The 15,645-nt window shown below is 30.5% G+C and overlaps 1 protein-coding gene across 2 annotated transcripts; it reads right to left on the bottom strand.

Annotated features, from left to right (window-relative positions):
• Positions 1–327: 327 nt before the first annotated feature.
• LOC135957546 (uncharacterized) lies at positions 328–15,340 on the bottom strand. Of its 2 annotated transcripts, XM_065508322.1 has the most exons (7): positions 15,238–15,340; positions 15,111–15,131; positions 11,280–11,533; positions 4,725–6,090; positions 4,468–4,655; positions 4,176–4,354; positions 328–694 (listed from the first exon to the last, which is right to left on the bottom strand). In XM_065508322.1, the coding sequence occupies exons 3-7, from the start codon at positions 11,475–11,477 to the stop codon at positions 553–555; spliced, it is 2,073 nt and encodes a 690-aa protein (XP_065364394.1). In that variant the 5' UTR covers positions 11,478–11,533; positions 15,111–15,131; positions 15,238–15,340; the 3' UTR covers positions 328–552. The 2 variants fall into 2 exon arrangements, with proteins under 2 accessions (XP_065364394.1, XP_065364395.1); XM_065508323.1 differs by lacking the exons at positions 15,111–15,131; positions 15,238–15,340 and adding an exon at positions 11,630–11,713.
• Positions 15,341–15,645: the final 305 nt, after the last annotated feature.

Genomic DNA, 15,645 nt, shown 5'->3' with positions numbered 1-15,645 from the left:
ATCCATACGGTTGTTATTGAATTAAAAAGTATTTGTTTTATTAAATAAAAATAAATTCGAGTTGTTATAACAAAATCCATAATAAGAAATTAAAAAATAAAACAGAGATTCTATACCAAGTATAAAAGCAAGAAACTTAATACTAATAAAACAATGTTTTAAAACTGAAAATAATAAAAATAAAATTCAAAACCTTAAGAAACTATAAAAAGTAATAAGAACATATTAAAATTGATAATTAATAAAAAAAAATTATGAATTTATGTTTCTTTATCTTCTTTCTATAATAAATTCTACAATATTTTATACTGTTTTCCTTTTTTTTTTGTTTTCTTTGTAATACGTATAAGAGTTTTAAAGAAAGCATATTTTTATATTCACAAACATTTAATACGTTTAGAAAAATGTTAGTTAAATATGCTTTTGTATTTATATATTTCTATGTATGCAATTAATTATTTGTTTTAATGTTTTATGAATTGTTTATGAAATATTATTCGATTTTATAATACCTTTTTTATGTATATCGCTTTTATGGCTGTCTCATTGTGTTTAGAAAAAACGATGGGTGGCAAAGTTTTGTATAATATCAGTGGTATGTTCATCTAATCCACATATTTCCAAAATATTTTCTGCACGCATTTCGGAATATTGCATGGAACGTTTGAATTTCAATAGGTTGAGAATAATGAATCTGTAAGCAAAATAAACAAGTAATTGTACAATTAAAATAACTATTAAGTAACAGTAAAAAAGTTACTGTGTTATATTCTTATATAACCTTCTCTAAAACAAAACAAAATTTGGTAAAAAAAAATTAATTTATAAAAAAAATGTTTTTCCGATTTTCAAAAAAAAATTGTGAAAAAGAAAAATTGTTGGTAAAAACAAGTAAGAGAAACTGTATTGTGCCGAATCTTATATACCCTTCACCAAATTTACTTAAAAATATTTCTATTTAAAGAAAATTAAAATTTTCTTAAATTGTTTTAAAAATAATTTAAGAAAATTTTCCAAATTGTTTTTTTTTAATTTCTTTTAAAATAGTTTTTTCGAAATTTTTTTTTTAACTTTTGATGAATTCGGGTTAAAAAATATTTTTCCCGATTTTGACCCATTTTAGGTCCAACTTACTATAGCATTATCTACATCGTTGCAATGGAAATATCTATCTTTGAAATATCTATCATTAGATATCCATATTGTCTATAAATGACTTAGTAATCCAGATATAGGTCAAAAATTGGTCAAAAATCGAGGTTGTCCCGGTTTTTTGCTCATATCTCCGTTATTTATGGATCGAAAGCATGTCTGACAGAATTATTGAAGATTTGGATCCCGAAGATATCTGTGGTCTTCAGAAAATTGATTTCAACAGACAGACAGACGGACATGGCTTAATCGACTCCGCTATCTATAAGGATCCAGAATATATATACTTTATAGGGTCGGAAATGAAAAATGTAGAAATTACAAACGGAATGACAAACTTATATATACCCTTCTCACTAAGGTGAAGGGTATAATAAACAAAACAACATAACAATTCTTCCAAAAAGTAAATAATTTTCTTTCGAATTAAGCATGATAAAGAATATATAATTTGTCAGTTATTTTTTTTAGTTTTTTCTAAGCATATAAAATCCTCCATTATACCATTGGAGTGCTTTTTGGACTTTTTGGATTTTAAATACTTTTAATAAGTTCTGATAAAATCTCGTTTCAGTAATGTCTCCAGTTTCGTCTATTATCATGTTCTCATTCGACAATTACATGTAAATTAAATATATCAGTTATTAACTCACTAAACATATTTCTTGAATGTTCGAAAAAATATATAAATTTACTTTGACATTTGTATTTGAATTAAAATGGAAAATTAAAAACAAAAAATCGGTTAACCGACACAAATTAAACGGTTTATTCGTTATTTGAAAATCGGCAATTTTGAAATATTCGAACAGTTAACCGACCAAAACTAATCGGTTGACCGATTAACGGTTAACCGATTGAATACCCTAGTAGTAATGCTGAGCGTTCTTCTACAACCAGCAACATCGCATTGCGGAAGAGTGCCTAGGATTTCTTTGAGAACTTTCCAGAACACCCCTACCAATTTCTGCTTCACCACATCTGATTGGGATATGCATCCGTCACTGGCACTCCGATTGATAACCGCCCTAACAAGGTTGTCTTTGACAATCTCGCTAAAAGACTTAACTAACGATCTTTGTGCCGCTTTGGATTCCGGTTGCTGGCTGTTGCATCCTATGCCGTTTAGGCAATGCTGATGACTCAGCGGAAGGAGGTGCTTGTTGCTCCTTTGTGAGATCCTTGACATTTTTAGAGCCGAGTGGACACCGACAATGTTTTGCAATAGTTACAGAACTGTTTTATACAAGTGGTCAAATGGCAAGAAGATCTATTTAATTTTTTCAATTCCAGTACTTTAGAGAGAGTCAAGTGAGCGTGCTCACGAAGATTTAATGAAAATTTAAAGAAATTATCAAGGATTTTGGTAAAAAAACATGCTGGGAGACTATTGCTGGTCTCTAATACGTGAAAATTGATTGATCTATATATATAAAAGAGTAACGTTACTGACTGACTGACTGACTGAATGACTGATCATCATCGCACAGCCCAAAGACTGAAGTTAGAATCATGAAATTTTAACTGTGGGTTCCTCCCTCCCCAAATCTTAAAATTGCATGTTACTCCAATTAAATAATAAGCTGACAGGTGTTTCGTAATTTTTCGAAATTCGAACCTTTTACGGGATATTACGGGTAAAACCTATATTTTTGTACATTTTTGGCACCCTATGTATCTTTTAAACCCATAAACATAGAAACAAATTTTAAATCGTATTCTTTACTTTTCAAAAAATAAAAAATATAAGTTTGGTACTTTTTCGAAATTCGAACCCGAGGGATAAAAATTGTGTTTATTTTTGGTACTTTTTTATAAAATATGTTTTTCTATAATTTGATATAGATATACGAATATTTTATTATGAGCTCCCACCACGATACAGAAATTTATTTGAATAAAATTTTACCACCGCAATGGGGATAAAAAAGGTCCCAAAAAGGGGAAAAAAACGGGAAAATACATTTTATTTGAAATTATTAAGCCAATTTTGATAATTTGTTTAACATTGGTTCCTGGATTCATACAAAAATTAACTAATTAATTATTTGGATCTCGAGTACCAAGGTGTATATTGGGCCAAATCCGGGTAAACAGTTTGGTACTTTTTTTAAAACATATTTTTTCTGGGGCACATTAACACAGATTTTAATCTTTTGAGACTGTCTGTAGCATAAACAATTTTGGCAAAATGGAATATTTTTAAATTTCAAATATGAGGGGTGTTCAAGGAAGAAAAGGGAAATTGGTACTTTTCTCCTATTGGTACTTTTTTAACATTTTAAATTATTTCACTTATTAGCCTAGAAAAGATATTTGGTTGCTCCAGTCCAAAACCTTGTTGGCTAGTGTTATTAAAGGCTTTTGGGGAGGATTTTTTTTCTACGATTTCAATTTCTTTTTTCTACTAATTTCAAACTCTTGGGATGCAACTATGGGTTTCGAATGTAATTGAAAGCATATATATCAATGATTATAAACATTTAACACCCAAATCAGTGTCACTACCATGTTGTTGCCACAGCCGAAACCATAAATTATTCTTGGATTTCACCTCTAACCAAATAAACATAGTTATACTTTGCCATTTATGCATTATTGCAGTGCAGTGATGTTAAATTTAACCACCAAATTGTTTGGTTATTCACAGCAAAAAAAAATTGGTCTCCATTAGCTTCTTGCTGAGGTGAACAATGTATATTTTTCAATATAGTCCGGTTTTAAAACAAAACATTTTCTAAGCTTTCAGAAAAATATAAAAAATTTTAATTGAATTTCCTTCATATTTTTGTCAATAAAAAGTATCACTGTGTGCCGCGCCGCTTCTGCGCAGTAAACTGATTACTGAAGTTTGTTTACATTTTTATCGGCATGAGTTTAATTTTCACTTAACTATATATTAAACAGTTTTTAAAAAGTATTTTACTTATACAAACAGGACACAGACAATGTGGCATTTGTAAAGCAGTCGTACGACTAATGTATGAAACTAAATATGTACGTAATAAAAATTGTCTACTTACCTGGCCTTAGAATTTTTATTTTCACGATATCTATCCAAAAACTTGCAAATAAGATCAGAGTTATTTTTAGGATTACCACGGCCAGCCGTTGGTACAATGCACAAGAAAACATCATAAACTTCTCCGGAGTTCAAAGCATGCATAAGAGGGGTGACTAAGCGTTGATTGTTCTTGTGATTCTAAAATTAAACATAACAATACATAATAGTAAATCAAAACAGGTTTCCAAAAACAAACAGCAAAAAAACAGGACATAAATATTTGTTGTTTTTTTTTGTTATTATAAACTTACCACAACCACATCATATGAATTGAAACCCATTTGAGTGGTATAGTTCTTGTCGAAAAGAATCTGTTTCAATTGCGTTTTCTCCTCAACCCAATGGAAAATATCTACTTTCGCTTCACGTTTCGCATAGCCAAAGGCTAAAGCAACACAGGCATCGTAATAGTTTAATTTCTTTTGATTTTTTAAAAATTCTAAAAGCAGAGAAAACAAGAAAATAAGAAATTATATTGGACTATTAGGTGGCAACATATTTTACTTACTCTTCTTATAATTGGTCTGCAAATTGACGGTGATAAACATGCGTAACTTTCCAGAATCCGGATGCCAATGGAATGAGTCCTTGTAGAGTTTAGTCAAATAGTCCAGCTTTAAGGCCTCCACTTTTTTGGTGGGCAACTTTTCCAGATTACCCATATCATTCAGGAACATCAACAAGTGTATTGGGTGTATACGACATTTCCTGGCAAATTCTTTATTTTCCAGCATTCGTTTGCAGAGTTTAAAGATTCTTGGATTTTCCTCGAAATGATTGTTACGGGCCATTTTGCGCCAACTCTTTAATATTTGCAAATACGACATGCTGTGCAAACAAGTCTCCATTATAACGTGATTACGCTGCCAATGGCCAGGAACTTGTGTGTAGGGCAATTTATATTTGCGCACAATCTTAATGGCTTCGTTTATTTTCCTGGTGGTGCGTAATTTTGATATGGCCACAACCAAATCGGAGCCTTTGACCGGTTCTAAGATGATGGGCGCTGGTTTTTCAACAGTTTTTTTTTGCTTTGGTTTTTTTTTACTTTTAGCCTGAGCATCAGTTGGCATTTTATTTGCATTGGTAGTCGAATCGTCTACAATTTCCTGTGTTGGTACATTACTTGGAACCTCAGCATCGGCATCAGTTTCCATTGTATTTGCATTGGGATTTGTTTCATCTACAATTTCCTGTGTTGCTGGTACATTACCTGGAACCTCAACATCAGTATCAGCATCAGTTTCCATTGTAGTTGCATTGGCATTTGATTCATCTACACTTTCCTGTACTGGTGGTACATTACTTGGAGCCTCAGCATCAGTTTGCATTATATTTGCATTGGCATTTGATTCAGCTACAATTTCCTGTGTTGGTGGTACATTACCTGGAGTCTGCACTGCTTCAGTTTGCTTTGCATTTGCATTGGAATCGATAGCCTTTGCTTTACTTGTTCTTGTTGGTAGTATATAAGTTGCCGGCTTATTATCAATACTTATAGTTTCGGTTTCTTTTAGTAGAATCGTACAGGTCAGAAAAAAGGGCGTTGCCACATCTGAGGCCCCCATTGTTTGGTCCGATATATGACACAACTTTATCAGAGTCTTATGGGTGAAGCCATGTAAGCCACGATGTGCCATCCACATTGTGCGTATAGCTTCAGGTGTTTGCAATTCATACCAGGACTTTAAAGCCTTACGTACAGTTTGTGAAAAGCATTTTTGTTTTTTTATCGCGCCTATTAATGAGGTGTATTTACAGAAGAGAAATAGATCGTCATCGCTACGTATTAATATTGGAAAGGCTTCACGCACTGGTGTCTTTTCTTCGATTTTAACATCAGCGGCAAGGTAGGCGGCATAAACGAAAATAGGCTGGAAAATGCGTGAGTTGTGAAGGATTTTAATGTGTTTTATTCAACATAGTTTAATTTTTTTTTTTTGAGAATTTAGAAGTATCGCTGTACTGAAGTTATGGATATCATTTAAAAGTAATACAAGTAATTAGAAAAGAACTATAAAATACAATTGTCACATGGCATTATATGTAAAACTAGGACTAAAAAAAAATATTTTTTTTATTATTTTCAGTAGGGTATAATTTTTGATTGGTTTCTATATGGGTATTAGTTTCCAAATACTAATCTCTGCATCATCTTCTGAGTGGTCAACAATTGTAGATTCCTGCACCTCTTCCAAAAAAAATTTAACATTTTTTATTAAGTCCCTTTTAACTCCTCTGAATGTATTTTGTAGAAAGTGAGTTCAAAACTGAGCTGTCAAGAGTCTTTTAATATTTCAGAAATAATTAATTGCCAGAATTTTAGCATTTGCCATTTTAAACATCTGAATGTTTATATTTTTCGCCTAGAAATCGGTATATTTAGCTTCTCTTTGTTTCCTAAATAAATTAATCAGCCCAATTATGAATAAAAATTTCCTGGGATTTTTTTCCCTTTTCCCATTTTTCCTATTCAAATTCAATGTTAAAAATATGAAAAGGGAAAAAAGTGCTGGGGAATTTTTATACATAATTGGGCTGAATATACATAAATGAGTTGTTATTTGAAATCTGGTTAAAAAATCATACATAAAATCAAAAGAACTATAATTAGAGTTCAACACATTCTTTCAAATCGATCGTATTGAAACCGATTTCCATAAATTTACCGATTTTAATGCCACATAAATAAATCACAATACAAGAGTTCAAGAAAAAGACTTTTTAATAATGATTCCTTTTCTTCCCAACGAATTGCAATACATTCTTTGTTTCTTTTAAGGTATTTACAAACGACAATACTGAGTATTAAATAGATGGAATTTACAATAAAGATTGTTGATGACGCACTTGGCAGGTTAGAAAAAGCATTCCAATTTGCCAATTGCCTAAATATTAGTATTCAGTGATATTCTTTGAATTATTACAGATTAATTATAATAAATGAACTTAAGGCTAATTAAAAATTTACTTTCAAATTCTACATATAAAATAAAAAAGTTCAAATAATTACCAAAAAAATCTATAAATTTTTCGAAAATGTTTATTCCTCCCTATATTAACATTTAAAATGAAACAAGTAAGAGAGCTATATTTGGCTGTGCCGAATCTTACATACCCTTCCCCAATTTATACTTCAAAATAAACATTTTAACCCCCTGTCTATACCTGACAAATTTTTATCATGATAAACTTCAAAATTGTTGTCAAGGTAAAAAATTATTAGGTATAGTCTCCATTTATTAGTATTATTGCTTCGTTATGACAAAATTGTTAGTGCTTTTGCTCAGACAACTTTGACTTGACAACAAACGTCATTAATTGTTATGATTAATATTTGTCAAGTATAGACAGGGGGTAAATATTTTTAGGTAAACAAAATTTATTTATATTTTCCAGTTGTTTTTTTTTTCATTTTTTGTTTTTTAAATTTAGCGAAAAAAACTTTTGGTGACAAAAAAAAATGGGGTTAAAAAATATTTTTTCTGATTTTTGAAACGTCTTTGAAATATCTATCATTATATACAGTGTTTAAAAAACTAGACTACAAGTAGCAGTAGCAACGAAAAAACACAAGTAGTCTAGTTAAAAAATTAATAAAAACTCGGAGTCAATAATTACTACTGCTACCTTCACATTTTGGTAGCAGTAGTTGTAGTAGTACTAATAAAAGAAAAATTTAAAAGTAGCAGAGTAATTTATTTTCTATTGCTACCTTAAAAAAGAAAAAGTTTTGATGTAGCAGTCATTAGTTTTTTATTAATTCTGCTACTTTTAAAATTTAGTAGTAATATAAGTAGCAGTTGAGGTAGTAGAAGAAGTAGCAGTTAAGTAGCAGTTGAAGTAGCAGCTAAGTAGCAGTTGAGGTAGCAATAAAATAAGTCAAAAATAAAAATCTTCAGCCAAAAAATTATATTATGTGTTGTTGTTGTGAATGTATATTTGTGTATGTTGGCCGTGTTGTAAACAAAAGTTCGGCTTTTTTGTTATACACACAGAAAACACGATCTTTCTGTTAGCAACACGAACATCTGAGACGAATAAAATCGAATAATTCTTTCAAACTCTCTCTAAACAAAAACAACACACAGTGTTTAATTCTGTCAATTTTGGTGTTATGACTGAAGATTTTCTTTTTTGACTACTTTTATTGCTACCTTAACTGCTACTTTACTGCTACCTTAAAAATTAAAACTCGATATAGAGCAGTAGCAATGATTTGTATTTTTATGCTACTACTCCATTTACAATTCATGTTTTATTACTGCTGCTCTGTTAAGAGTTTTATATTTTGAAGGTAGCAGTAGTTTTAAAAAAAACAAGAAAACGAAAAAAGACAAATGCTACTGCTACCGCTACATACACTTTTTTGAAGCAGTAGTTGTAGCAACAGTTAAAAATTTGTTAGTTATCGTAGCTTTTTAAACACTGATTATATATCCATATTGTCTATGTTAATGACTTAGTAATCCAGATATAGGTCAAAAGCATAATAGAACAATAAGAGGTAGAATCACTACAAAATATGTTCTCAATTCTACATGCCTTGAATTGTCAGACTAATATAAAATAAAAAATAAAAGTACAATTGAAAAAAAAACATGAAAAATTAACTAAATTGAAAAATATTTTAAATTCAATTTAAATGTTCATTTGAACATTTAAAATGTCCTGAAAATAAAATTAATGAATGGAGTACAGCCTGCGGTGTTGAGCTGAAGAAACACTCACGGATTTGCATGCATCATTTCAATGACTCCGATTATATTGAACTGTATTTCAAATATAAACAAAATATTTCTCAATTTTCATTTGTTATTATTCGTATTTTTGGATTTCTGTTTTTTATTTTTCTATTATTTGACGTAACAAGGCATAGCATTTTAAACTCTCTCCCTAGTGATTCTACCTTCTAATGGTTGTATCATGGGTAAAAAGTAGGTAAAAATCTAGGTTGTCCTGGTTTTTTCCTTATATCTCAGCCATTTGTGGATATTGATGTATGAATCGTGTATGTAAGTTATTTTGCGGCTTCGAAAGTTGATTTCAACAGACAGACGTACAGACTGACGGACATGGCTTAATCGACTCCGCTATATATAAGGATCCAGAATATATATACTTTATAGGATCGGAAAATTATATTGTGGAAATTACAAACGGAATGATATACTTAAATATACCCTTCTCACGAAGGTGAAGGGTATAAAAATGAGGGATTTACAATAGATGGTGTATCTTTAGAACGCGGTTTATGTTTTTAATAACTTATATGCCATTTAGAAGGGTACAATAGTGTAAACAACAATGTTTTTTTGCTTCGAAAATATCGAATTTTGTGTCAACAAAGCGTCATATGCGTCTTTAATTTGTAAAAAGTGCCGATTTCTCACCATAGATCCATCAGTCTCAACGTGCGAGAGATGGTTTGTGCGGTTCAGAAGTGGTGATTTTAACACAGAAGCCAAATATCGCTCAGGTTAACCAAAAATGAAGATTGTCATCAAACTCAAGAAGAGCTTGCAAAATCATTGTGCAATTTCATTTACAAGCACGGAAATAGGGAGAGACCTTGAAAACGATTTTACAAGTCCGATATAAACGAAAATCATTTTTGCAACAAATCATTACTTGCGATTAAAAATGGATCCATTACAATAACCCGAAGCGTAAGAGAACGTAGGTGAAGCCCGGTCAACCAGCCGAATCGACAACAATGCGAAATATCCATGGAGCTAAGGAAATGCTCTTTATTTGGTGGGACCAAAAGGGTCCTATCTATTATGAGCTTCTGAAATCTGACCAGACCACTACAGGTAACCTGTACCGAACGCAACTGATTCTTTTGAAGCGATGTTCCATCATGACAAGGCTCAACCACATTATGCAATACCTCTTAACAAATATTTAGAATGAAGTGGTTGGGAAGTTTTGCCTCACCCGCTATAGTCCAAACCTTGCCCCGTCCGACTACTATTTGTATCGATCGATGCATAACGTTCCCTCTGTGATACGCTTTACTTCAGAACAAAGTATCCTAACTTGTCTTGATTCGTTCTTTGTCTCAAAAGTTAAGCAGTTCTCATGGCGCGGAATTCTAGCTAACAATGGCTAAAAATTTAAAAAAAAAAATCCCTCATTTTTAAGACATACATCCAATTTATACCCTTCACATTAGAATAAATGCATAGAATGGAAGGAGAGAGAAATATCAATGGAAGTAATTACTCTTTTTTCACACAATAAGAATACATGCAATACATTCTCATGATAGGTTTTTGGCTCTCAGTTATCTAATTGTCATCTATGCCCTTCACCATGAGTGATTCAATGTATGGAGCTGACGAAAAATATCATTCGTACTCAAAGCGAAATTATTGATAAACTTGTGTATAAGACTGTCAATGCTATGGAGACCTGCTACTCCCTGTTTGAAATTAAAAAATTGGCTCCTTTTGGATTTGAAGCTAGATTAGTATTATAAGTATGATGAAATTTATCTGTCTAGGTATTTTGGGAGCTTCAAAAATCTTAATAAATTTCCCGGAATTTATTAATCTCGGAAAAATCCGAGTATTTTTTTGTTTAACTCATCCTGGGATTTTCGAGATTGGCATCCGTAATCATGATACAATTTCATAGTCAATTTAGAAACTACCCTGCAGGGAATGAAAATAGTTAATTTGTAGTGATTTACTAGTGTCATTCAAAATCCACCAGTAGACTGTAACTATCGACTGCACAGAATAATAAAATAAAAAACAAAAACTGTTGACGCGTTCATTGACAATGTCACCAGAAATACACTAGAACTGTTGGCTCTAATGTATCTAACTAGTGCATTTGTCCATTGTATTTATATTATTTTATTGTATTTATAAATGCAAATACGACAAACAATAAATGTGATAAAAAATATATAAAATTTGCCGAAAAACATCAATAATTAATTTTGATTTCCCATACACATTGTAAGATAACTCTTTTTTTCCATAGAACTTCACAAATAAATAATATTTTAAATCCAGCCACAGGTAAAATTCAACTAAATACTTGTACTTACCTCATCACGACGCACTAAAGGAACCTCATGTAAAACCTCTCTCATCAGTGGAATAAATACTCCGTGATCTAAAGCCACAACCAGTTTTTCCACAATAGGCCAATATACTTCGACATTCAGAGTACCACTTAAATGGGTATAGACCGGCTCAAAGGAGCCCAAAAAGCAGAAACGTTTCAATTTAGTTTTGGTATCCATTTTAAGCAGCAAATTAATAAATACTTCTTCTTTAGGCGAGTATCACTAGCAAGCAACTGGAAAAGAAATAAAAGAAAATTATTAAAATTATATTTTTAAAAAGCAACAACAATTTCTACCTACAATAAACCCAAAAAAAATTATGCGTTTACCTTGTCCGCAAGAAGACCAAAAACAAAATGTGCTTTTTCCAAACAAACAACAAAAAAAAGCACCAAAAAATTCGCAACACAGAAAGGAATTCAAATGAGCGACTTTGGAAGAACAACTGTAAAAGCCACTAAAAAAACATAAAAACAACAACAGCAACAATGAGTAGAGGAAGAAGAAAAACAACAAAAATACAGCAACAATTCACAAAAATAAAATTTACTTGAATGCTGCACAGTGGGTTAAAGATGTCCAAAGTGGTGATTGATTCAGGGAAACCGTTATTTTAATATATTTTTAATTTTAAGAAGTTAAAAAAGCGATATGTACTTCTATATTTTGTAAATATGTATGAATTTTTATAGGAATAAATTATTGGTTTTTAATTTTTCCAATCTTTTATCTTCTTTGATTCGAACTCTGATCGATTTTTAGTTAAATAAAAAACTCGGATCGAAAAATCTGTTTCCAGGAGTTTTAACATTGTCGGTAAATATTAATAGGTCTTGTTATATATCCTTAGAAAGGAATTTTTAATATCATTAATTGTATGTATAGAAAAATATTGTCCAAAGCTACGTTTTCGAGATCTAGTCAAAGATATTTTCAACTTTGAAGACCCGCCCAATTGAAAATAGGCGTGGCCGACAACAAATTTTATATTGCATTTTTCACCTCTAATAAATATCGCTTTTAGTTGAAATGAAAAAATCTAGTTTCTGGGCAGCAGCGAACAAAAATTAATTTGTTTCTATTAGAATTGGGATTAGGAAGGTGGTTTAGATTTTTCTATTTTTTTGTCGGAGCTCCATCATAAGTTAAGTTATTAAAGTTGAAACATAAATGTTACATTATCTTTAGTGGTTGGCATCATATCGGAGTATTTTTAATATTATTGTGTATGAAAATAGCTCTGAAACGAGGTATAAAAAAACTCCCGTAAATATTAAACCTTTATAAAACGATTCCAATTTAAACTTTTTGAAATGCACTTAATGACAATTGTCATTATTTCGAAATATGACCGATATAAAGGTATGAAGTAACCCATATAAAGTTGTTGCATGCTATGTTGAACAACGGCGTCTCATAAAGTAGTTTTATTGACAGCCGGGCATATACATATGTTGATATAATAGGGTAAAAATAATTATCCATATTTTCCGAGTTTGGACCTCTGAAGTTGGAACAGAAATTTTATTATAGCTTTGAATTTGTTATTAGATTGAATCATTTTTTATATAACTTCCTAGGTTTAGAATGATATACTAAGCATGCCACTTTATTGACACATTTGGATTCCATTCCGGATTTTCGTATTTTGATCCGAGAGCTATATTCGGATGTGCCGAATCTTATATACCCTTCAAACAAATTATTCATTAAAATACAAATTTTAACTATTTTTAGGTAAACAAAATTCAATATATTTTTTTCTAATTGTTTTTACAACTTTTTTTTTTAATTTATTAGTGAAAACAAGTAAGTGTGCTATATTCGGCTGTGCCGAATCTTATATACCCTTCACCAAATTATACTTCAAAATTTTAAATATTTTTAGGTAAACAAAATTTAACTTTTTTTACAGTTGTTTTTTTCATTGTTTGGAAAAAATTTTTCGATTGTTATTTTAAATTTTTTAATTTTTATTTTTTTTTAAATTTAAAATTTTTTTTCTTTAATTTTAAATTTTTTTTGTTTTTTCAATTTTTTTTGTGAAAAAAAAAATTCGGGTTAAAAAATTTGTTTCCGATTTTGACCCATTATTGTAGGTCCAACTTACTATGGTCTTATATACATACGTCGTTGCAAATGTCTTTGAAATATCTATCATTAGATATCCATATTGTCTATATTAATGTCTTAGTAATCCAGATATAGGTCAAAAATCGAGGTTGTCTTGGTTTTTTCCTCATATCTCAGCCATTTGTGGACCGATTTTGCTGATTTTAAATAGCAAAATTATCGAAAACATGCCTGACAGAATTATTGAAGATTTGGATCCCGAAGATATCTGGGGTCTTCAGAAAATTGATTTCAACAGACAGACAGACATGGCTTAATCGACTCCGCTATCTATAAGGATCCAGAATATATATACTTTATAGGGTCGGAAATGAAAAATGTAGAAATTACAAACGGAATGACAAACTTATATATACCCTTCTCACGAAGGTGAAGGGTATAAAAATTTATGACAAAAAATTTTTTTTGGTGAAAAAAATTCGGGTTAAAACATATTTTTCCCGATTTTGACCCATTGTAGGTTCAACTTACTATATATTCGAAATATCTATCATTAGATATCCATATTGTCTATATTAATGAATTAATAATCCATATGTAGATTGGGAGAATTCCCAATATAAAGTCGCTTTCAACATACATACGGACATAGCTATATCGACTCCGCTATCTATAACGATATATATTACCCTTGTCACTCATGATGAAAGGTATAACATAAATATAAATTATTCTACATCCGAATTTTAATGACCCTTAGTATGTGAATAGGAAAGTAAATATGGACTTATGATATCTTAAATTAAAGCCTAAAGTCTTGTGAATATTATTATAAAAAAACTAATACCTTTAATCTGACATATTTTGAGTAAACAGGCATTTTCCAAAAATTATAGGAATAAAAACATAAAAATTGGAATATTGCAACTAATGGGTCCAACAATTTAAAGATTTATATCTCATAAAAAACGTATTGTAAAAAGCTATTTTAATGACGTATACCTATATCAAATCGGATAAAAAATACAACATATCAAATTTGAACTTTGGAGTCCAATATCTCGGGAAATATGGAACTGCAACATAAAAAAGCTATATGTATGCTGAATAAAGATCTACATCTAGTAAAAATTTGGTATCGATCCAAAGTGGCGACCATAAGCTACAGTTTAGCCTAAATTTTTACGTAGGTTTTAGCAATATCAATAGTTATGAATAACATTTAATTCTTAAATTTCAATGAAGCACCACTTTTAAAACATTCGAACCCAATGTGCGCTGGCAGAAAAATAATATTGTTTTGTGGACTATCTACTGTTCAACACATAAATGGGGCGCTGCCTCTTCTTTAGTTGTTTGTTTTGATGGTTTCTTGCTTTAAATTCGTTATTTGTGTGTGAATAACTTTTCTAATGCCACACAATTGCGTTTCAATTTGGATTTCTTTTATGAATATTTTTCGCAGCTATTACTGGAACTGCTGATGGTATCTTATTCTTGCAACAGTTAAATTCCTGTATTTTTTTGTGCGTCTTCATACAAAATTTCTTATTGGATTTCTTCCAATTCGGATTTGTTTTATATTACTGGAGCTGATGATGATGTCTCTGCTATTCTTCCATTATTTAAATTCCTGTATTTTGTTGTCTGAATTCCGCTACTTTTTTTCTATTTTGTATCTTGTATTTTGGTATTCTTTTTTTTTTTGTCCGTCTTTCACACAAATTTTCTACTCACCGTAATTGCTTCCTCTACCAACTTCTTGAACATAAACCACAATAATTGGAAGAAATTATCATAAAGAAAAAAACTTTTGTTTAATTCCACAACAACAAATTGATAATTAAAACTTCTTTTCTCTTACTTGTTTTGTTTTTGCAAAATTAGCTTTCTTTCTATTTGTTGATTTATTTCGATTTGTTTATTCGTATTGTTATCGTAGCGAAAATGAAAATGTTTATTGACTGACTGACAATAAGAAAAAAGAAGATGGGATACATTGCAAATTAGAGTATCCAAAACCGAAAACCGGTCAATCGGTTTTTCATCATTGTATACTCGACCGGTTTCGGTTTTTTGACAAACCTGTTTTTGGCTTAAATCTAGTTGGCCCAAATCAAGATCGTCGCAACAGCCTGCATTTATTAATAATAATATTTTTGGTATTGATAGCTATCATAATAATAAGAAAAGAGTCTATACTTCCCGACTTATGGACCTCTAAACATTGAATATATAATTTGTATCTATAGAATGTTTGTTATCAGGTATG

Source organism: Calliphora vicina, chromosome 4 (genome assembly GCF_958450345.1).
Source record: "Calliphora vicina chromosome 4, idCalVici1.1, whole genome shotgun sequence".
Lineage (NCBI taxonomy): Eukaryota > Metazoa > Arthropoda > Insecta > Diptera > Calliphoridae > Calliphora > Calliphora vicina.
This window is presented reverse-complemented; position numbering and strand designations above follow the sequence as displayed.

Excerpts from the sequence above, each read along its gene's own strand:
- LOC135957546 (XM_065508322.1), bottom strand. The coding sequence starts at position 11,477 with ATGGATACCAAAACTAAATTGAAACGTTTCTGCTTTTTGGGCTCCTTT. Across the intron at positions 6,091-11,279 it reads CTTTAGTGCGTCGTGATGAG|CCTATTTTCGTTTATGCCGC; the intron begins GTAAGTACAAGT and ends CGCATTTTCCAG. Across the intron at positions 4,656-4,724 it reads GCAGACCAATTATAAGAAGA|AATTTTTAAAAAATCAAAAG; the intron begins GTAAGTAAAATA and ends CTCTGCTTTTAG.